This window comes from Gallinula chloropus (assembly GCF_964237585.1).
Source record: "Gallinula chloropus genome assembly, chromosome: 1".
Classification (NCBI taxonomy): domain Eukaryota; kingdom Metazoa; phylum Chordata; class Aves; order Gruiformes; family Rallidae; genus Gallinula; species Gallinula chloropus.
The window spans coordinates 16,132,274-16,155,439 of record NC_140085.1 but is presented as its reverse complement, the minus strand read 5'-3'; the positions used below and the strand labels follow the sequence as shown (position 1 = coordinate 16,155,439).

Here is a 23,166-nt window from a genome sequence, read left to right as displayed (position 1 = left end):
ATCCTGCTGGTATATTCAGTGGAAATAGCAGAATCCTCCTTATTTTTTTTTAACTATAAGTCTCTAAGCCAGGGAAATTTTACTGGGATGGGTTATGGGCAAAGTGTGCAATTACTCGCTGTCCTGGGGAATTCAGGGGAAGCATTAATGTAAGTATGTAAGTTGGATAAATCTAAAATGAAACTTCAACCCTGTGGTTTTGACCTGCCTATTTGTATTTCCCAATCTAGCTTGTGCATGTAATCCTCTGGGTACCCATCCCGGGGGGAATCCTTGTGATTCGGAGACAGGAAACTGCTATTGTAAGCGGCTGGTGACAGGAAGGCAGTGCGATCACTGCCTGGTGAGTAGCTTACCGTAAAATGAATGAGGGGACACTGTGCAAGGGAGGCTGGCCATGAGGAGTGAGACATTAGGATAGCTGTAGTGTCCTCTGTGAAAATGGGGGAGCTGAGCCAGTTCTGCTGGAGCTCTTGCTGCGATGAAAGACAAAACAGTCAGAGAAGCAGAGCTGCCAAAAAAAAATGCTTTCTATAGAGGCCGTTATTTTAGGCAGGGATTATTTCATACACATACATTTCCATATAGTGTTTATGCATGCTGGAGTGTTATAGAAACACGCTGTCAGATAACTGGATGTGTTTGCATAAACACTGACAGGCTGTTTTATCTAACAGTGAACTACATGGAAAAGCTAAACAAGTCTGTCTGTCCAACAGGCAAGTTGCAGAGTAGCAGCCCTGCAAGGGCAGTGCCCCACACAGAACCCCACCACCTCACATGTGGCTCTGCTGTGGTGTGATGTACTGGGCTGTGATTTTTCAAGGCCTTCATGGGTCAGGAGCCCAGACTGGTGTAAATGGTACAGTAGAAGTCAGGTGTCTGAGCTTAAGTCCTCTTGAATCTTGCTTTTAAAAACAGATGGAAAGATGGGGGGGCGGGGGGGGGGGGGGGGGTTTATCACACCCTTGAGATGATCAACAAGGTGGAGGAGAGCAGCTTGGGAGGTTGTGTTGGTGGTTGTGGGGATAGACCCATAACTAAGAGAGCAGGATCCAGGGGTTGGGGTAGCTTATGATGAGTATTTAAAAATGTGCCTTTGGGATATATGGGGTTAACTCGGCACCAGGTTATGGGGTTATGGAAAGTGCTGGTGATGTTTCCTCCCACAGCCTGAGCACTGGGGTCTGAGCAATGACATGGATGGATGTCGGCCATGCGACTGTGACCTGGGAGGAGCACTGAACAACAAGTGAGTCTCAGCCTGGTTACTCTCCTGTAATCATTCACCCCAGTTTGTTTCACTTCATTTGCAACCACAACATCCTGGGCTTGATGTGCTCTGGAGAGGGAGGTTTGGGGACCATCTTGCTGCTTCAGAAAGTGTTGGGTCTTGATTGCAGCAATGTCTGACAGAGGCATCTGTGTTTTTTCTGTGCTGAGCAGCCTCTGCTGCTTCTGCTGGTGCAGAACATGTAAACCTGTTTTTAGTGTGGAACATGTAAACCTGTTTTTAGTGTAACTCTGCCTTTGGTCAGCCAGGGTAGGAGCTAGTCATAGGTTGAGCTCTGCCTTGGCTTTAACCCGGGCTATGGTCTGTGTTGAACCTTTGCTGTCAGGGGATCAAAGCAGGAATCTGGTGGTGCCATGGACTATCAGGCTGGTTCTTGGTTTGCTTCTGAATTGGCCCTTTGGCCAGTATGTCTGTCCATCAGTACTGGGGGAAGCACACTAGCTGCATGGTGTTACCCAGCGGTGCTGCATGGGGTAGGATGTGGACCCAGAAGCGGTTGTTGGGGAGGTGGAGACTTTTCAAAGAAAAGCGTATGTTTTGAAGATGCATCCATTAGTAGGAGCATGGAAAGTCCTGGCTTAAATGCCTGATCAGGGGGGTGCTGGGTGGCCAAGCTGCTCCTTTGACCAGATCAGTTTTCTGTGCATTTGGTGTGTGTTCAACCCCACGCTTTTCAATAGCAGCATGTTCCTTCACATTCTTTCCCCCCCCTCTTCCCTCCACAAACTCTTAGAAATATCCTGATTTTGGCTAAAGCCACAGAACTTTCCCAGGGGGTGGGCAAACTGTTTCCCATTGGAGCCCGTGGGATCACACTGAGGGAGGACTGGTCCTGGTGTGACTCCTGGAAGCCATCACAGCCTGTGGACACCCCATTTGCAGCAAGGATTGCCATGGGAATGTCCTGGGGGCCATCTCCCCCTTCCGCTTCCGAGTGAATTATTACCCCTTGGCAGACAGCAGTGTGGTTGTTAGTGATGATTTACTGCTCTGTGCTTGCTCCCTGTGCGCCGATCCGATACGCCACACAGCTCATAACGGCTCCCCCAGCGCAGCTGCTTCCAGGGGTTTGGGGTACAGCTCAGCCTGGCCCAGCAAGGCTTTGCAGCCTGTTTCCCATGGACCGAGCCCAGCGATTGCAAAACCACGCGGAGAGAGGACATGCGGAGAGAGGACATGCGGCATCCTGGGGCTGGCAGGGAGCAGCAGCGAAGCCCAGCTTCAGCTCCTGGCTTTGCTCTCTTAAGTCAGTGGGAACTGAGAGCTTTGTGCTCCCTGGGGCTCCTCTCAGCTGCTGAATTGCAGCTTCCTGGCTCCCATTCAGCATGTGGGATGCAGTGCCTGGGGCAGCTGCACCTCACTTGAAATTCATTCCCCATGTTTTAACCCAGGCAGCGGAGTCATTGCTGTCCCTGGAGGGGAAGGGTCCCAGCTCCCTTGTTGGGGCAGCTAGAGCAATGCTGGCATCTCAAAGTGAACATTGAAGTGAATCTCTGCAATTTAAAAAATGGTTTCAATTGAAATTTACTCTTAGAATGGGGGTTTGACAAGCCTGGAGATTTTTCATGGAAACTAGAGGGGTTTGGCTTTAGAAGAGGTTTCTAAATTCCACTCTGATCTAAAGAAAGTGATGTATTTTGGTGGACCAAAAAACCTCCCAGTGAAAAAGTGTGACCGGGTGCGTGCAAAAATACAGCCTGTCCAAGGGCTCTTCATAGGGTGCGCTGGACTCAGTGGACAATGAACCCACCACAAGGCAGCTTGGGAATAGAGCTGTATTGAGAGAAGGAAATACCTTGTTATGAAGGAAGCAGAGCTACTGTATGTCACCCTGAATAGATCTTCTGCATTCCCCAGCAATGGCTCTGTCTGTGGTGTGCCTTTGGCTGTGTCTGTCCTCCTTTAAAGCAGCTAGGTATGGTTTTCCCCTGTGTGTAGCTGTTGATGGGCAACTTCTCAGGATGTGCTTTGCAGCATACCAGAGCTGCTGACATCCCAGGGCATGCAGGGTCGTGCATGTTCTTGCTTTGCCTGAGCCCACACAAACAGATACGCTGCTTGCATGGCTGGCAAGCCTAGAGCTGAAGGCTGCCCTCTGCTTGCGGGACAGACATGCCTCCTGGCTACATCCATGGTAGCAAGTGAAGCTCTCCCAGGCCTGCTGTCTGCCCCTCTCGCTATTCAGAGGAAACCACATGCAGACTGCCTACTGAAAATGGACCCTGGACCGTGATCGCTCCCAGACTGAGCCTAGGAATTATTTGGGAGAATATTTGGGTTGAGCCAAGACTGCGCCCAGAACCGTGCTGCCATTTTAGCAGTGCAGATGGTCCAGCTGCAGCGCCTGAGAACATCTTGTGTCTAGCCACAGCTGTGTCCAGAAGCGCCTCTCTCCTGTGTCACTTGAAATGTCAAAGCGAAGCGTAGCTCTGGCATGGTGTAGCCAGGATGTGCTGTGAATTCACTGCTCTTCCGTTTTAGCTGCTCGAGTCAATCTGGCCAATGCGAATGTCGGCCCCACATGTTTGGACGCCAGTGCAGCCAGGTGGAGCCTGGCTATTTCTTCATTTCACTCGATCATTACATCTATGAGGCGGAAGAAGCCAGCTTGGGTCCCGTGAGTAGCAGTTTTAGTGGGGTGATGTATCTGGACAGCTGTGGGAAACTCATTTCAACATTTGGGTGTTGGAAGCATCTGTTTTATACATGAGTGTTTTGCAATTAAAATGTGGAAAACACAAAACTGAATTGTGTCAGAAAACCATCAACTTCTCTTCAACCTTAGTATCGATAAACAATATAGTGGTTGGGGGGGGGGGAACTGCCATTTTTCTTTTTAAACCCATTTCTTTGATCCTGACAGTACAGTTAGGTTCCCATAAGCATCTCTCTGTACGCAAGCGCCCACCGCACCCACTTCTCCTTCCTCTCTTTTCTCAAGAGCAGTGGGACACAGAAACCTGGGGGTAACAAAGTAGGCATTTAAGCACATTTCCACAGCTTTTAGAGCTCCTGTATATCGGCAGCATTCCTTTTATTAATGACTAAAACCATAGTTCATTGTGCAAAGAATTGTTCTTCTAAATGAGGTTGCGCCTCTAGCTTGTTTCGCCTGCTGGCATGGCAAAGCAGGGTCTCTGGCTCTTTCACCTCACAGCCTTGTTTTTAATTTATTAACAGCAGTTAGGTGATTACATCAATTATTTTTGCCTCCAGCAAGGAGTCAGGCAGAGGAGATAATGGTTTCTCTAAACCAGCAGATCCTTGTCTGCCTGCAACTGGGGCTCTTGGACCTGATATATTTATTTCAGGCAAAGTGCAGCCACTTCGCCATTTGAGCCAAGACAGAGGATTTTTGCTCTCAGATGAGTGCAGGGAGGGAAGACAGAGCCGAGCAGAGGCTGGACTGTAGCGGATGGCATGGAGGCTGGCACAGGGCTTTTGGTGCATTTGTTTCTGCCTAGCTGGAGAGGTGGCACCTGAGGCCTCACTGAGGCTTGGGGGTGGAGGAGCCCAGCATGGAAACCCACCTTGCCAAGTTGAGCACAGGGTTGTGCTGCCTGTTTGCCTTCTGAAACCATTTTAAAACCCACTGATACTGAAAAGCTTTCACACAAATACGGTGGCAGAATAAATCTCCAAATTCCCAGATAGGGGCCTAGTACAAGACAAAATGAAGTGTAACTGAGTTGCTGGGATTTTCAAGCAGTGCCAAGCCCCCATGCTCCCAAAGCTGCACACCCCTGCTCATGTCCCACCTGGATCCTTTCTGAGGAGCTCCAACCCTTTCTGCAAAGCCAAAGGGTAATAATTTATCGCCAGGCCCTCTTGTGTGAGAATACATGAAGGGACATCCTGAAGTGATATTATTTTATATATATATAGACATTTCCTTACATTTTATCCCTTTCTACCAAAGCAGCTTCCTTAGGAATGCACAGGATGTTGTTCTATGTTGAGAACTATTTGTGGATGCAGATATATTGGAAACGGGAAGTTTGAACACAAGACTTGAGCATTTTCTGTGTCCTTTTTCTCCTCTGTGCTTTATGTAAAGAGTAGCAGGTAAAAACCTGGCACCTCAGGCAGAAAACAGTGACCACTTATTGATTTGGCTGTTTAGTATCTATTGAGGATTAGGATCTATTTTATTTAGTTACAACTTATGATGGCCATGATCTGCTATTCAAATGTTATCCAGAGCAGCAGTTTGGTTTGGAGCAGCCCAGAGTAGTCCAGAAGTAATTAGCTCTCAGCTTGAGCAGTTAATGGAACAGTTATGTGTCAGTGCAGTAAATCCTACTGCTGCAAGTATAATGTGAAAGTCCTTACGGTGAACAAGATGTCATAGCTGATGGATTACTTACAGCAAGTTTTTAAAGGTAATTCCTCACTGTATAGAAAAATGGATGAAAAGTTGTGCAGTGCTCCTTTATTTCTTGCTTTTTGTATGTTGTTAAGCAGAAGGGTGTGAGCATGTGTGGGTTTAAGAGAGAATTTGTGTTCTCTGGGATGCAAACTGATGAAGTAGTGATTGATCAGCAGAACTCATCACTTTGTGCACTCCTATGGGGCTTACAAATTTGATGTATTGGTATTAAAATTTCTCTGCTTTTGTAGGGTGTAAACATCGTAGAGCGCCAGTACACACCAGACCGCACACCGTCGTGGACAGGCATAGGATTCGTAAGGGTCCCCGAGGGGGCATACCTGGAATTCCACATCGACAACATCCCTTACTCCATGGAGTATGATATTCTGATCCGCTATGAGCCGCAGGTATGTCTGTGAGTATGGGCATTGCTGCTTCCTGGCAGGCACTGCCTGTTGTGACGCACGAGTGACAGGAGCCTGGCGCTTCCAGGAGTCCTCAGGACTCAAGGACAAGGATGGATGCTCAGTTAACTGAGATGTGAGAAAATCCAAGATGATGTTGAGTATTACTAGTACTATTTGCTTTACAGTTTTGTTCATTATTGCATTTTTAATGAGCAAATAAAAAAATTACAAGTCCTGTCAGGACAGACTAGAATATAAATTTGGCATCAGCCAGGTGGCTGTTATGCACCTTAGAAAACAAATTGCCTGTCCTGGACATTGAATGCCTGCAGCCAAGAGTCTGCAAGCAGTCAGTTTTGACTGTGGATAATTCACAGGGTGAAGGGAAGGAGAAAAATCTTCCAGCATCTTACCCAGGATTTGGCAGGAATTGATTGCAGTAAAATACTCAGGCACAGTACCCAGAGGTCACCAAACACCATGCTGATGCTGTGCTGCATATGGGGCTGCTGACCACCTACACCTAGCTGTGGTTTTCTGGGAGGGAGGCTGTCATGCTGGAGGATGCCCAGGGGCACATGCCTGGTCATGTCTCAGCCCACACCTGCAGCCAGTAGATGCCCCATTGATGCTGGAGCTGCAGCCTTGTGCTCTCCAAAGCACAGTGACCACCCTGTCTGCACGCATGCTTTTCCTGGCCTGACCTCTCCATGCTGATCTGCCTGTTTTTCTCCCCAGCTGCCAGATCAGTGGGAAAAAGCTGTGATCAGCGTCTCGCGCCCAGGCAAGATTCCCACGGGTAGCCGGTGTGGCAATACAGTTCCTGATGATGATAATCAGGTCGTCTCCCTGTCACCCGGCTCCAGGTTGGTATAACTGGATGGACCAAGAGGAGAAAATACATTTTAAATTTGAAACAGCGTGACACCAAGTTTTCAGTTTGCCGTGGCAAAAACATATTAAAACCATTATAAAAACATATGTAGCATTGTCTGTAGACAAAGCTTCTAAGTTTATCCTTGTTTTCTGATGTGTTATGTTCACTGATTAAAGCGGGGGGAAGTGTTTGCACAGCCCGTGAGTGACTCTTTACCTTGCCGATAAACTTTTCCGGTTCTGACTTGCACAAGCCCCCAGACTGCCTCCTTCACATTGTAACTTTTGTTCTGCCAGGTCTGGGCTGCTTTCTGTTATCTCGATTGCTTTATAGGGCCACCTGAAATGCTTTATGGGGCTGGACGTTTGAAGTAAGAATTCTTTCCCTTTCTTAATCCAGATACGTTGTTCTCCCGCGGCCTGTCTGCTTCGAGAAAGGGCTGAATTACACCATCCGCCTGGAGCTGACGCAGTACTCCTCGGTGGATACGGAGACAGAGAACCCGTACACACTCATTGACTCTGTGAGCAGAAATTGTCTTGGGCATGCTCTGGGCTAAAAGTATATTTAAAAGCCTCAAACGTTGCATCTCCTCAGGTGTACGTCTCTGTAATCCAGAGTAGTATTTTACAACATTGTTGCTTATGGTTGAACACAGGTTATAGCTGAACAGTGTAAAGCAGCATGGGTTTCTTCAGTCTCAAAAGTACATGGGTTGTTTTCCTACTAAGAGACTTTTGCTGTGTTTTACAGGACAGCAGCTAGTTCCAGAGGCCTGCAGTTTCTTTGGGGAGGCTAATGGGTGCCATGTATGTCATGAATGTTGACATCAACCTTATTCTTTTGAACTGAGAATTTGGTAGATGTGGTAAGAATTTGGTAGATACCAGAACTATTCCACCAAGAACTAGAGAAACAACATAATTTGCCTTCAAAATTCTGTCTGGGTGATTGTTTTTTGGCCAAAACCAGATTATAGAAAGTGGGATAATACTGAATTTTCACAATTTTGGTGGAGACTATGCATAAACGATGACACTTTGTCATTTGAAAATTGTTTTGTAGCTTGTTCTCATGCCATACTGCAAATCGCTGGACATATTCACGGTGGGAGGTTCAGGCGAAGATGTGGTCACAAACAGTGCTTGGGAAACTTTCCAAAGATACCGGTGTCTGGAAAACAGCAGGAGTGTTGTGAAAACCCCCATGACAGACGTCTGCAAGAACATCATATTCAGCATTTCTGCGCTGCTACATGAAACTGCGTTATGTACGTATCCATCTACTTGTAGGGCAGACTGCACCTGGCAGCTGGATGGTGCTTGCAGGCAGAGCAGTTTGCGTGGGGAAGGCATATGTGTGGGATGTCCTGCACTGTGGTCCTCACTCCCCTGGATGCTTTTTTCCACTTAGCTTGCCAGTGTGACCCCCAAGGCTCCCTCAGTTCAGTGTGTGACCCCAGCGGAGGACAGTGCCAGTGTCGTCCCAACGTTGTTGGAAGACAGTGCGACAGATGCGCTCCTGGCACCTTTGGGTTCGGGCCGAGCGGATGTCGACGTACGTTAAACCTGTGGCTCTGGGCTGTGCTGTGGCTGGGGCTCTGCATTTAGGGCTTGCCCTGGAAAGACTCTCTCCCTCTCCTTGCAGCATGCGAGTGTCACCTTCGAGGCTCTTACAACACCCTCTGCGATGCGGAGACAGGCCAGTGCCACTGCTTCCCTGGGGTGTACGGGCGGCAGTGCGACCGCTGCCTGCCTGGCTTCTGGGGCTTCCCCAGCTGCCAGCCCTGCCACTGCAACGGCCACGCCGATGACTGTAGCCCCTACACCGGGGAGTGCCTGAGCTGCCGGGACCACACAGCAGGACACAACTGTGAGAGGTACAGTACGCTGACTCATCCCTAGCTTCTCTCCTTCCCCACAGCACCATGGGCACCTGCTTCCCTCCAGTGCTGGTGCTCAGGTGGGGGTGAAGTCACAGGAAAAGTCCCAGGACCCCAAGAGGCACAGCAGCACTGGTGGTCCAGGAGGAGGGTGGGAGCAGGGACCCCCTTTTCCCTGCCCACAGCCTTGTGTCTCCCAGCAGCACCCACCCTCATGACTGAGAGCATGTAGCAGGACCCCTGGGCTTCAGAGAAGCTGTCTCCATTGCAGCCTCCCTGAGGAGCATCTGCCTTGGGCCTCCTGCTCTTAAACTGGCATAAGCCAAAGAAACTTGCCTTTGTGGGCACAGGTGTTTGGAGCATGAGTGGCACGGGAGAGCCGTAAGGATGTTTTTGCCCTTTGGTTCTTCAGAGTAGTTGAAACCCTGAGTGTGGTTACAGCAAGGCTGCAGTCTGTTTGCCTGCAGTCCCCAGCATGCCATGTACCCCATCGTGCAGGTGCGAGGCTGGCTACTATGGAGACCCCATCCTGGGATCAGGCGACCACTGCCGCCCCTGCCCTTGCCCTGATGGCCCCGAGAGCGGACGCCAGTTTGCCAGCAGCTGTTACCAGGACCCGGTCACACTGCAAGTCGTGTGTGTCTGTAGCGTGGGATACATAGGTACTTGGGGGGTGCATGGAGGGGGCCTGGTTGGGTTGAACCTCTCTGTGTGAAGGGGTGTGTGTTCATATGGGTTGTTGGATATGGCTGTAGCACCACTGCTGCCGGTAGAGGTTGGCAGCATCTGAAAAGTGCCAGGGCAGAGTGATGCTGACACCACCTTGAACCTCATCCCTGGAAGCACTGCAAGGGATGACAGGACAGCAGTGGAACTGAGGGGGCAAGCGTGATGGCAGGACCCCAGGCAATACCGTCCATGCCACACCAAGCTGCCCCAGTCTCACCAAGCAGGCCCCTGTTGCTTTGAGCATGAGGCAATTAACACTCCCCAATTAATGGCCTTTATTGTCTTGCCTCAGTCTTGCTGTTCACGGGGCTGTGCACTAGCAAGCTGGGATGGTAATTCCCACTGTGCCTGTTTGTTCAAACAGGCAGCCGATGTGATGAATGTGCGTCTGGCTTCTTTGGGAGCCCCGACGACGTTGGTGGCACCTGCCAGCCGTGCCAGTGCAACAACAACATCGACGCCACTGACCCGGAGGCCTGCGACAAGAAGACAGGAACGTGTATGAAGTGCCTGTATCACACGGAGGGTGAAAACTGCCACCTCTGCAAACAGGGCTACTACGGGAGCGCCCTGCAGCAGGACTGCAGAAGTGAGTGGGGAGACACAGCTGCAACCCCTCCGCCTGCAGTGGCTGCTCAAACTCTTTCTAATTTACAATTGAAGGGAGAGCAAGGGGCAGCATTTACATGTGCTGAAAGGATGAGTCTTTAGCGGGATAGGGGGTTCTTGGCCTCTTGTTTGTGGTCTTTGTTTACTTTTTCTTCAGAGATGAGGATGGAGGGGAGGGGTGAGGGTTTGGCTCTTGTTTACACCAGCATCCCTGCAGATGTGGCTGGACAGTGGGAGCAAAGGCTGTGGAGGAGCAGAGCTGGGCGGTGGGGAGGCAGAATGCCCTCCCCCTCAGCACCAGGCACAGCAGGGCAGATGGGTCGCTGGGTGGGCAAGCAGAGCCCTGCTCTGCTTTGCACAGCATCGGCTGCTGTAGCCAGCTGAGAGGATCAGGGCTTTGGTTGTGTACAGAGGGAGGAAAGGAGAAAAGGGAGAAAGCTGGGCTGCGTGAATGGGAGTTTCCTGTCACCTCCTGTGTGCTGGTGAAGAAGGCATGGAGGTTTCCAGCCTGGGACAGGAGGAGGGCTCTTGCGCAGTGCTGGCAGCCATTCAGCATTGGGTGAGCCAGGTCTGGCCACAGGCATTGGGACGTGACAGATCTGCCCACACCTCTGGGGACTCGGAGAATAAACTAAACATGAACTCTGGGCAGTCTGGTAACAAGTGGGCAAGCTGACATGGAGGTGCCACTCCTGTTCTCCCACAGAATGTGTCTGCAACAACCTGGGCACCGTCCGGGAGGACTGTGAGGGCTCAGAGAGCTGCCAGTGCGAGGCAGCCACGGGGCAGTGCCGCTGCCTTCCCAACGTGGTGGGGCAGAACTGTGACCGCTGTGCCCCGCACACGTGGAGGCTCGCCAGCGGCACCGGCTGCGAGCAGTGTGGCTGCGACCCCGTGCGCTCCCTCGGGCCTGCCTGCAACGAGGTAAGGGGAGCGCGGGGTGTGCTCTGGCAGTTTGGTCTTTACTCCAGCGTGGGCCTGGGCTGCTGAGGTCATGACGTCTTCTGGGCTTTTCCTTGGCAGTTCACGGGGCAGTGCCAGTGCATGCCGGGCTTCGGAGGCCGGACCTGCCGGGAGTGCCAGGAGCTCTTCTGGGGTGACCCAGGCGTGGAGTGCCGAGGTGAGTCCATTCCCAGTGCCTGTTCCACCTGCTCCATTTGGAAATGAGGTGGTGGCCAGGTGTGCCATGCCCCCACCATGTGCTGAAACATCTGTGCTGGGAGCAGCCCCTCTGGTGATCAGTGCCCACACGAACCTTGGAAGTGAGAAAGGAAGGCATGCCGCTCATCCCTTGAGCTTTTGGTGGGGCAGGGATGGCGGCGTAGCAGGAGCCCATCACAGCCCTTGCCTGGCTTAATTTATCTCTTGTCGGACCCTTACTTAGAAAGAAACCTCTGTTTAGAAACTAGCTCTTCTTTAACTGTTGGGTTGCAGTGTGGTCAGGTAAGCTGGTATAGTAAGAAAATATATCACAAGTGCTTGGGTTTGAGAATCAGTCTGGAAACCATTTTCCTTTGCCTTTGTTATCCCTGGTGGAAGGCCGCTGTCTCCTTTTGTGTCATTAGGGAGACTGGGCCTGAAGAAATAAGGTTTTTGCTTTAGTAGGAGACTTTCCTTACATTTCAGATGAAAGTGAAGGAGTGAGCAGAGACCATGCAGTGGGTTAGCCACAGCTACATGCCACAAAACAGAGAGCCGTGTTTAGTTCAGCTTGTTTAGAAAACTGGATGCTCTTTGTCCTTTCGTTATAAACAAGTCTGTTCATTAGCTGGAAAAGAAACTTCAAACACTGTCCAGACCAGAACAAACTTGTATCTCTGATCTGTTCAAATAGGAGCCTTTGCCAGGAGGGTTTGCAGTAGATTAAGGTATTTTTTCCTGCAGGGAGGAATGTGCTTGCTGTGGTCTTTAATAAATCCCTTACAATAGAGATACCTTAGAGCCCATTATCTAATCAGATAGACAGGTCACAGCTACTTGGTTAAAGCAGCAGATGAAAGGACTAGGGAATTGTCCCAGTCCCTGAGTACATATTAGGTTTCCTGGGGGGGTGGGAGGGTCACAGCAGCCTTTGGGGAGGCTGTGTGTGTTCTGATGTGGTGAAGGGTGCTGACCCTGCCAGCTCCACGACAGGGATTGTCTCTTGGTATCAGCTGTCTCCATCAGGGTTTATTGATGGAGTCCATCTGCATACCTTATCAGCAGGATTTTGCAGCTGGTCTCTCATGGAGTTTCTCTTGCTTTTTGAGCATGTGAAAACCTGCTTTTTATCATATCTAAAGTCAAGGGAAGATATATTCTTCAGAGTTTGTTTTTTACCATGCAAGCTCTATATTTTTCTTCCTACCTGCTGCCACTTCTGCCTCCAAGCAACATGGGAGACTCGCTTAGTGGAAATGCAGATTTTTTCCTTCAGGATTGCATCCAACAGGAGGTCTCTGTGGCAGGTGTGGAGGCTGCCCAGGACTGGGCCATGGCAGCCTGTGGTGCGATGTCCTTGGGGGAGGCTCCAAGCATGTGCTTGCTTATGGAGCACATCCAACCCTGTGACACTGCTGAGTCTACTCAGCACGGTGGTGTCAGTGCCTCCTGCCCTGTGTCCCATCCTTCCTTGGCAGGGAGAGAAGTGACTTTGAGTCCTGGCAAACAGAGGGGTGATGTTCAGGCTGGCAGGTGTGCAGCTGCTACGTGGGCAGGTAGCGGCTCTCAGTGGTAAGCAGTTTGCAGGCAAACTGGAAAACTGTGCCATTTAAGGAGTTGCAGAGCAATGCCCCTGGAAAATAGCTTAAATATGGCCTGCAGCCAAGGCAGAGCTGGAACTGAGATGAGGGCTCGTCACACAAACATCAGCACCAGCTGCAGGGGGATGCATGGACTCCTGGCCATGGCATTTGCCACGTGCCCTCAGCAGCATGCTCATCCTGGCCCAAGCAGCCAATATAGCCTCACTCTCTGATGCATTTGGGAAGAAAATGCAAACTGATCTTGGACAGGCAATGGCAAGAGCTCTGAACTATGTACACAGTCTTCATTGCGGGCACCAAGCTGATGCAGAGGTGTGGATATCAGTCCCAACAGCTCCAGGGTAGGATCCTGCACTGGCTGGGGCAAGTGGCTTCTGCTCAAGGTTGGAAATCACATGGTGCATCACTCAAGGGATGGTAACGTGATTTCTTCACAAGAGATCTTCAGACTGTCAGCACCAAGAGACATGAGTTCCTGCTGAGAAACAGGGACTGTTCTGCCCATGCTGCTGTGACACCCTGACACCCTTTACAGGTTTTTTAATTACTAAGAAAAAAAATGAGGTCATGTGAATGCAAGTGCCTGCAAATAACTTCTGGACCGAGCTATGTGGGGATGTACAAAATGGACCATCTAGGACAGACCAGGGACTGCAGCCCCTCGCCATGGTTTTCCAGGTACTTGCAGCAGCATCGAGCTGTGCATGTGGCCCCAGGGTCCAAGCCCACTCCTCTGAAATCTGGACTCAAGGGCATGCTTCCCTGCTGTCCTCACTGGTGGTTGTGACCATTGCAGGCTGCTGCCTGTGACTGGGTTTGTGGAAATCTTGGAAATATTTGAGATGGTGAAGCAGAAGCTGGGGAAGGCAGGTTTTTGCACCTGGTCTGGGTGCTTTGTTTTACAGTCTGTGCTCCCTGCAGTGGACAGAAGGCATCATCTGATGTCTTCTCTTTGCATGTTCCATGGGACCACACTGCTGTGGCAAGCTAAGGTAGGTGTCTACATCTGGGCAGCATCTTGACCCCTCAGTGCTGGTTCACACTACCCACAGAGGTCCATTGGGCATCACACAACACAGAATCTGTAGGATTGGGTCTTCAGAGACTGCTTACTCTGTGCTTCTAAAAAAACCACAACAGTTACTCATTTAATTTAACATAATACCTGAAACAAGCACAGGAGAGGCATGGAGGAGAGGGAAAAGCCCAGAGTGTCTCTCTCAGCCTTGTGCAGGTCCCTGTGAGGATTACAGTGGAGAGGAACTGTGGGGTGAGTATCGTCTGCTCGGGGGCCAGTGCCAGCCCCTTTGCAGGACTCTTCTGGGTCTCTTGCTCCAGCTACACACAGCTCAGCAGGAGCCTGCATGTGAATGTGTGCGTGCACGTAAAAGGCCTTGCTAAGGTAGTAAATAACAGGATTACAAATTTCATCAAACTTGAGTCTCCCAGGCATTCTGCTGGAGCTTTTCCAAAGCCTGGCAACCACAGTGCAGGACTGGGCGTGCTGAGCTCTGTGCAGAGCACATTTCTGGCAGGAGGCTCCAGGCTCCTGGGAAGTCTGAGATACGGTGTGGCTGCAGAGGCAGCTCAAACAATGCCCTTGCACAGTAGATATTTGTAGCTTAAGTGTTTCATACGATATCAAGGAGATGACAATTTTACTACCATTAGTGTTTTAATTGAACAAACAGAACAGAGTGCAATTAGTAAAAGGCACTGCACAAGATTGAGAGGTTGTATTGCTATCTCCCCTTTACAAGCAGCATACCTTTGTCAACAGTTTTCTGTGTTGGGCTTGAATTATCAAGCCCTGTTGTAAAAACCAGAATCTAATTGAACTAAGATGAAAATAAGTTTGTTTTTTTTTTTATCAAATACTCATTGCAGACTTTTGCAGAAAGTTGTTTTTCTCAATTTTAGTCTTTGCTGTGTGCCTGGTGCCAAAGCATTGAAGCATCTCTTCACTGGAAATTACTCCATTGCCATTTCAGAACAGGCTTTGTAATCGTAATTTAACGCCTGGGTTAGTCACGTAGGCTGCTTTTAGAGGAGGTGTTTATGGTGCAGAGAGAAGGATTAGCAGATGTTTCTTCTTCCCTGCTAAGTGACTAAAGGAAGTCAGACAAATTCTATGCTAACGGAAATACAATTTTCACTTTGAGACCTGTGGTCTTAAAATATTGTGATCTATATTATTTCCAGAAAATTGCCCTTTTGGCAAGGTCTGCTGTCACACTAAAATGCAGTACAGCCCTAGCAAGTCTAGCTGGGATCTTGCTGAGGAGTTAGCAATATGGTTACAGGGGAATCTGAATCAATAGCTGATTATTCAGAAGAAATTTGCTAGCTCTGCAAAACTTCCAACCTTACAAATTGCTGAATGGTTTTATCATCATGGTGCCTCACTATCACTGGGAAGTGATGCCAGGAAAGCATGTTTGAACAAACCCTTTGTGGGGTTTTTTTGCTGTGGAGGAGTTAAACTGTTGATGCTTTCCATCCCTGATCTCAAGCAGTAAAGAAAATACTTCTGCAAAAGTCATTTCTGTTCTGTGTAGGTCGATGTGTTCCTCAGACTGATCTTCATGCAGCCCTTTCAGTATCCATTAAATGACCTCAGTTGTAATATCCACTACTCTGACACACCTTAGTTTAAATTGATATGCAAATATGCCACGTGTAAAATTACAGTGCCTCAAATGGAAACAAGTTCTAAATGTTTAAAATCAGAGGGAAAGGCAGCAGAGCTGTCAGCCTAAGTGAAAGATAAAGTGGTTCATAGATCCTCATGACCTTGAAGCAAACCACTCAAGCTAGTCATTTTCTTCTTTGGGATTTCTCCCCTTAGATTTCTACAAGACTACATTCAATAAACAAGTCTGTTACTTTACTTTTATCTGAGATCTGGAAAAAAAACAACCCATTACTGGAAGAGAAATGCATTGATCGAGGTGGTATAAAAATTACTCATGGATACTTGGTGTGTGTATGCATGTGTGTGCACATGCATTTGTGAATAGATGCAGCCAGGATCTTACATAGTCCTAAACTGAAGAATGTGGTTAGAAAATTTTCCTGTCAAAAAATGTGGTTTCACTTAAGACAGAGTGTGCCTCAGAAAAATGTCTGACAAACACTCAATTAAAGAAAACAATACACTCAGTTCCAAAATGGCATTTCTAAACAGAAATCTATTGTTTAACTTAGTAAATGGTCCTTTGAAAATCCTCAGATCTTTAATTGATGATTTCAGAATACATCTTCTCTCCTGTGTTTTCCATGGGAAGTGCTGCAGTGTCCTGCTCTGCTTACCAAGGGACAGATTCGATCTCTAACTGATCTTCAAAGCAGGCAGCACAGTCTGTGTTAACTTGCAGCCCTTCACCCTGCCCTTCATTCCCCTCCTCTGTATGAAGGGAGAATAATCAACCATTTGTATTGAAGGCCATTTCCAACCCAAACTGGTTAAGGCATCTAAATGTCTCACTGTAAACTCGGCATCTGTGGGGTTTTTCAGTGCAAAATGAACCACTGTTGCCAGTTTCTAGTCACGTAAGCATGGGCAAGGCATTTAAAAAGAGCTCACAGGGCTTTATATCTTTGCCTGTTCCATAGCTGTTATGTTAGGTGGAGTACAAAGCCATCACTGGCTACTGGATAGTATCTGAAACACTTCTGCATCCCTAGATGTGCCTGAGTGTTTCTTATTCTTCTTGGGGAAAATGAGATAAACCAGGGATATGCTCACACTAGATGTGGCAGAGCTACTCAGGTGTTGTATCAGACTTACAGCTGTGCTGGTTAGAGCTGAAATCACCAAAGGTTCATACTTTGAACATTATGTTTGCATTGGCCTGTAATCATCAGCATCATTAGCACAGGACTGCATAGGAGTTGGCTCAAATGGTGGCCAAAGGAATCACTGGACATTAAGGAAGGGAGATGGTAGAGGAGCAAGATGTGATGTGGTTACATGTGCTGCTGGGGTGATTTGGCCAAAAATGATGCTGGGCATGGCATGCTGGATCATTCTTGCACAGTGTTCACTGTTTCTAGCAGGTGATGGAAACCAAGGCGTTTCCTGTTCATGTGTAGGTGTCACATCCTAGTTCATTAGTGGTGATAATCAAATGTCACACAAAGGTTTTTGGTGGATGTGCACCCACTGTCATGAATGATGGATGTGTACCTTGGCATGTGGTTATTCTTCCATGAGCTATTTGCCAGTCCTGTAGCTAGCCTTTTCTGGTCTGCACCAGCTAGGAGGGCCTCCTTTCTTTTCACATGGATCCTGGAGCTATTTGCCTGGTGGCCCATGGTGTTCAAGGCACTTCTTGATACCTAGGCAGCTTTATATGATCTTGTCCCAGGTTTGCTTACCTCCTCTTGAGAAGCTACCACAGCTGAAACCAGTTGCAGGTTTGATCCCCACCATGCTGTAAAGGGATGATATTCTCTGCAGGGGCCTTGGATGTGCTAAGTGCTATGGTGGGAAGTAGCCAGGCTGGTGGCCTGGGATACAGGACTCCTTTGCTAGAGGCACTGGAGGTGGTGTAGGTCGTGTTACACATGGTCTTGTAGGGCAGGAGAGCTGTTTCTGTAGCTTTCTGGCTGGCCAAATTTAGTTATTAATGCTGTGTCTGGAAATTGGGACCCAGCATCTCGTAGAAGCATTGAGACTGACTAGTGAGGAACACAGATGATTTAAACTGTGGCTGAAGTGCTTGTCTAAGGTCATGTAGACTCTAAAAAAGAAGGCTGCATGTAACCAAACACTGGCATGCACGTGTCATTTGTGAGATGAAAGGTTTGCTCACAGGATATGAGCTGTAAGAGGAGCAGTGATGCTTTTGTGAGAATTTAAAAAATGTCTCACTGCCACAGTAAATAGTTGTCCAAGGGCTAGAGAGGCTGTAGCACCTACATGTAGAAATGCCTTGCAAATTTTCAAAACTAGAAGAAAATAAATCTACCGGAATCTTATTCCAGTTCCACAGGAGAGTTTTACTTGTTTTCCTTTAGACTATATACTTTTACTTCAAACTACAGATAAAATTATCTTCAGTTTTACCTTGTGTTTTGAAAGCTGGGGTGGCCCTGTGCACAATTAATGGCTTTGGAAGATCATGAAGATAAGAAAAAGCAAGTGTGAAACCAGCCCTTTTGAGAATCATTTTATGTATGTTGGATTCACACTACTGAAGTAATGCAGAGCCAGCACTGCCTGCTTCTGGGCTTGAAAGAGAATCCTAAACCAGATACATAACCTGTGGTAATGTTTCTAGCTGCCTTATACAATTTTCTCATGTGTCCCACAGAGCTCAGTCTGGAAGTTTTGTAGAATTCTAGAAATGTGATGATTCTTCCCAGTGTTGTGCTGGGCTTATATTAAATTACTTGTTTGGTCTTTATCGTATCTCAACAGGTAACAACTGAGTTTGGGTTTTCACTTTGCAAATGAGTTAGTACTTAAGTTCTCCTCTCCCCTTCCCGGAGTATTTTTTGCCTTCAGAGGTTTTGGAATCCACATTACCATGTAAATGCTACTAAAGCCATGTCATCTGTCTTTCCTGAACATGCAGGTATTCAGGAGTAGAATTACCAACATGGATCAGGTCGAGGTTCTTTGTGTTTTGGTGGGTTGGTTTTTTGGTTTTTTTTTTTACTTTAAGCTTTTTAAATCCGCAAGTAAATATAATGATCTGATTTGCCAGCAGCAAATCCTGTAACTTGATCAGATCTCAGTATCTTTGAGAAAAACCACATGCCATTTAGCCTTTCTGTGCAGAGGAATTTGGACAATTCATCATTATACAAGGACCTTATTAGTTGACAGAAGGGTTAACTGACCTCCTTCTAACAGGAACTTGACAGTTTGCCTGCAGGGAACATATTCCATGGTGAGTTGACTACTTAAGCACTTTTGATGTAAAGTAAAAACAATCTCTTGTGTCAGGGTATAATTCCACGAACAAAGGGCCATTTTGCTCAATTGTGCAGGCAGCAGAAGTTATTTTTGTCTCTTGCCTATCATATTCACATTGTACAAGAAAGTCGTTTTGTTGAGGAGCGATTTGTTCTGCTGAGGGGCTTTGTGTAGTTTCTGAGCTGAAGACCACCACTGTGCTTTGGCATTGAAGCAAACAATGCACAGTCTTGAAAACAGCTTTGTGTTTTGCCCTTTATTCAAGGGGGCATATGCTTGGGGGGGGTCAAATTGATTTATGGACTTTTTTGAGCCATTAACCTCCTTCAAGGATGCCTGGTAAATGGATGTGTAAGTGAAGGCTTTTATCAAGTATCTCAGTCTCAGAATTGTGTTTGATCTGCTTGGGGTGTACTCTGCCAGGATGGTGGTAGGTAGCTGACCTACGTATTTTCAAGGCCCTCTTTTGTTGTCTGCTACCATATCTTTAGGTTTTGCAGGTTGGTAGTTTCTCCTGCTGCTGTCTGTGTAATTAAGGAGGAGGAGAGGTCAAGTGGCAGCCCCGCTGCATGGAAAGGCTCCTGCCAGCTGATAGCAGTATTGTCTACAGAGAGTGTCAGCGCTTTTAGAAATGACTGTGCATCATTAATTGAGTAACCTCTCTTCATGGTGGGTTAGTGCCAAAAGAGGGCATCTTTCTTCTAACAGCTTGTTAAAAAAGGCTTTGGCCCAAACCTTATCACTCCACTTTGGCAGCCACCCCAATTTGTCAGTCACAAAGCGCCCCTGGATCTTACCTGACCAGCATACAAAGATAAGTAGGTGTTCACTGTTACAAAAGTAAAATAAGAATGGAAGTCCATTTCAGGAAGGTGTGAATACTAACTCCTGAGTTGGTGTTCAGAGTGTGAAATAATAACAACAACAACAATAATAATAACTGTTAATGGTCCTCATTCCCACTTCAGGGTACAAGCAGTGTATAGGCTCCTGGTTGCTAGCACCTGTGCTGAAGAAAATTTCCCCCTGCCTCCTCAGAAAGGGCTGGTCATGACTACATTCTATGTTTCTTTCTATTTTATTTGTCACTGCCTGACCTTTTCTGTATACCCAAAACGTGAGCCCAGTGCCAGACTACTTGACGCACATCATGAATATTTTCCCACCATCCATGGCAGGAGCATGTCCTCAGCTGGGCCCTGTACCTCTTCACAGAGGCTATTACTCCATGAATTTGTCATGTTCTTCCCTGCAGTCACCTCAACTTTTAGCACCCACAGTGCCTTGTGGTGTAGGGAGTTCTGCCACTTAACTAAGTGCTGTGTAATCACCTATCTTCAGTCATTGTGTTGTTTGTGAGAGGTGCAGGGAGGGTGGTTCATTTCTGATCTGCTGGATTCTTTGGTTGACCACTACTCCTGTGCTGGTGGAGACAGTAAATGGTTGTCCTTCAATTTCAGTCATGTTTTGCTTTTAAAGCCCTCTGCTGTGTGCATGCCTGTTGTCTCATTTCCCATCTGGAAAGCCTGACTACTTACTCTTCACTGTAGCAATGAGACCAGAATCTTTGTCTTCAACTGCTGTCCAGCTGACATCCCAGCATTCCAAGAAGTGTCTGTTATTGTGCCAGTTTCTGAGATGTGCAAGTCCTGGTCTCCCCCTTCCTTGTCTCTCTCCCCTTTCACACTCAACTGTGGTTCTCCCATACCCAAGTAGACACCTCCATAATTGGCTGGCTGTAATCTAGACACAGACCACTTGGATACTCGTTTCCCAACTTCCATTACAACTGGTTGAAATGTTGTTCAACCCCTGCCCATGTCAACACCATTTCCCTCACCGTAGCCCTCACACATGCCTTTTTCTCCTTCCAGCTTGTGATTGCAACCCTCGTGGCATCCAGACTCCGCAATGCGACCGCGCCACCGGGCAATGCATCTGCAACGAAGGGGTGGAAGGGCCACGCTGTGACAAGTGTTCCCGGGGCTACTCGGGCTTCTTCCCTGACTGCGTGCCGTGCCACCAGTGCTTCGCCCTCTGGGACGTGATCATCAACGAGCTGGCTAATAGGACCCAGCAGTTCCTCGACAGGGCTAATGCCCTTAAAATCACCGGCGTCACCGGCCCATACCAGCAGACACTCAACACCCTGGAGGAGAAGCTCAGTGAAATTAAAACCATCATCGCTCAAAATCCAGCTGCTGAGCCCCTGAAGAACATCGGGAATCTCTTCGAGGAAGCAGAGTGAGTACAGTCGCAGCTGCACGGATAAGCGTAGCGTGGGAAGGAGCGGGAACGCCAGCGAGCCTGCTGTGGGCAGGGGTTGTCCTGCTCCCACTGCCGATCAGGCAGCTAATTACTGTGGAGCCCCTCGTGCTGGCCTTGCACTCCCCCGGGGCAAAGGACAAACACTGCTATTATGTGAGAGAATGAAGAGGGGAGCGATTAAATTCCTGGATTTCCGCGTGTAGCCAATGAGTTGGAAACTCGGTCGCCTTTCTGCACTCAGAGCATGTGTGCGTGTGTGGGGAGCTCCGGCTTTGTAACAAGGATTGTTTCCATTTTTCTCAGGGTAGGAGCCTTGTATTTTGTCTCATGGCTAAGGATACAAAAGACAGTAGTTTGTACATCTGGAGATGGGGCAGTATAACATCAAGTAGGATAAAAGATGCTTTCTAGCCCTGTGTGCTACTGTTCCAGCTTGCCTGCACATTGTAAGGGGACTGCACAAAGCAAAGAGGCCAAGATTAAAGCATCAAAGTCTCAGGGATACTCTTGTGCCCCGCAGAACCCCCCACCCCTCCAGCTGGAGATTGCTGCTGCATTTGGGCTCTGTGTGTATTGAGGGAAGTCGGGGAGGCTGAGGAGCTGCTTTTCCCTAACAGATACATTAGAGAAAAGGGCTATACATATCTGTTCTTGCTCCTCTCAGTATAGAAACTGGGGATTGAAGGACTCCAGGAAAACATCAGGCTGCTGCGCTGCTGAGAGAGCTGTAAACTGATCACAGAGCTTAAACACGGTGTGATTCTTTCAGAGGGAGGAAACACTGGGATTGGTGGGATAACCATGGACGGGAATAGCTTCCTATGCCCACTTCTGCTCCGCAGCAGCACTGGTGTTTAACATACACTTGTCTTTCCTTTTAGGGTTATCCTGCTAGCTAAAGCCTGCTCGGTGGCTCACTGAGACCGTGCTGAGGGCGGGAGGGTTTCCTTCAGAGCCCTCAAGAAACAGCTGGTGAGGAGGGAACTTTACAGACGAGTTAAAAGAATCCATTGTTTTAAAACCTAAGACTTCTCCCACCGCTTCCTGAAGCTCAAATCTGTCCCATGAGCTCGTAGTAATCAAAACTGCATTTGTAGCTGTGTGGGATGAGAAGCAAATTATGTATGGATCATAGTAGTCAACTCTGACCTATGCAGTTGCCATGATACAAGAGCATTACACCAGTCCTCTGGAATCTGCCTCCAGTTAATCTTACACAAAGCAGCTGTTTTCTGAGCAATTTGGTGCTTTGAGTTTATAAACGTGCTGTAGATTAAAAAGTAGTTTTGTATGCTAAAGAAAACAAAACAGCATTCTAGGTAGGCATGTTGTTACAAATCACTTACAGCTCCACCAAGGTCCTGCTGTGGGAGAAACTCTGCACAGCTCTAACCACCACTCTTCATTCAGTGAAGTGAAGCACTGTGGCTTACGGCCCTTCCCCCTGAGGCCCATGTCTCTGTTTTACAGAAAGCTGACAGCAGATGTTACAGTTAAGATAGCTGACCTAGAAGAAAACCTGTCAGCCCTAGCAGTGAAGAGCAATAGCACAGACACTGACCTGAGCGCGCTGGAGACAGACGCCAAAAGCCTGGACCGTGTGGTGAAAGAGCTGGCCGAACAGCTAGAGTTCATCAAGATCTCTGATGTTCGGGGTGAGTGTCACAGGGAGGGGGAGAAAGCAGAGGGGTGGCCAAAGGTTTAATTAGTGCATGGTTTTAAAGACCAGGTTGATCTTCTGACTTGTAACAAAGCACATTTCCCAGGAGGGTGGCTTCTTTCTGTGCATTAGCAGAGTAGCTGATGCAGCAGGATTTTGGTTTGCCCCCTCTCTCTCCCTCTGCACATTGCAAAGCTGCTGGCTCCAGTTCTTGAGGTACAGCATTGTCTTAAAGGCTCTTGATTAATAAGTTTTAGATGAGACACAACAGCTGATAGTGCAGCAAATTCCAAGATATACCTGAACGCATCTCCCTTACCATCCCCAGTCTGTTAAATTGCTGTTTGTGGTTGGAAAAACTACCTGGGACTTGGTGCTAGGTTCGTTGGAGCCACCCA

At 48.2% G+C, this 23,166-nt stretch overlaps 1 protein-coding gene across 1 annotated transcript in view; it reads left to right on the top strand.

The window, feature by feature from the left end:
• LAMB1 (laminin subunit beta 1) overlaps nt 1-23,166 on the top strand; it is a gene marked incomplete at its 5' end in the record, with an annotated part of 43,571 nt that overhangs the window by 12,396 nt on the left and 8,009 nt on the right. Inside the window, 15 exons of the mRNA XM_084279242.1 lie at nt 231-343; nt 1,173-1,252; nt 3,776-3,911; nt 5,915-6,073; nt 6,812-6,939; nt 7,350-7,473; nt 8,016-8,220; nt 8,364-8,507; nt 8,598-8,829; nt 9,331-9,494; nt 9,926-10,150; nt 10,877-11,094; nt 11,194-11,290; nt 20,715-21,084; nt 22,579-22,763. Coding sequence (XP_084135368.1) covers nt 231-343; nt 1,173-1,252; nt 3,776-3,911; nt 5,915-6,073; nt 6,812-6,939; nt 7,350-7,473; nt 8,016-8,220; nt 8,364-8,507; nt 8,598-8,829; nt 9,331-9,494; nt 9,926-10,150; nt 10,877-11,094; nt 11,194-11,290; nt 20,715-21,084; nt 22,579-22,763 — 2,580 coding nt within the window. The remainder of the gene's footprint in view (nt 1-230; nt 344-1,172; nt 1,253-3,775; nt 3,912-5,914; nt 6,074-6,811; nt 6,940-7,349; nt 7,474-8,015; nt 8,221-8,363; nt 8,508-8,597; nt 8,830-9,330; nt 9,495-9,925; nt 10,151-10,876; nt 11,095-11,193; nt 11,291-20,714; nt 21,085-22,578; nt 22,764-23,166) is intronic.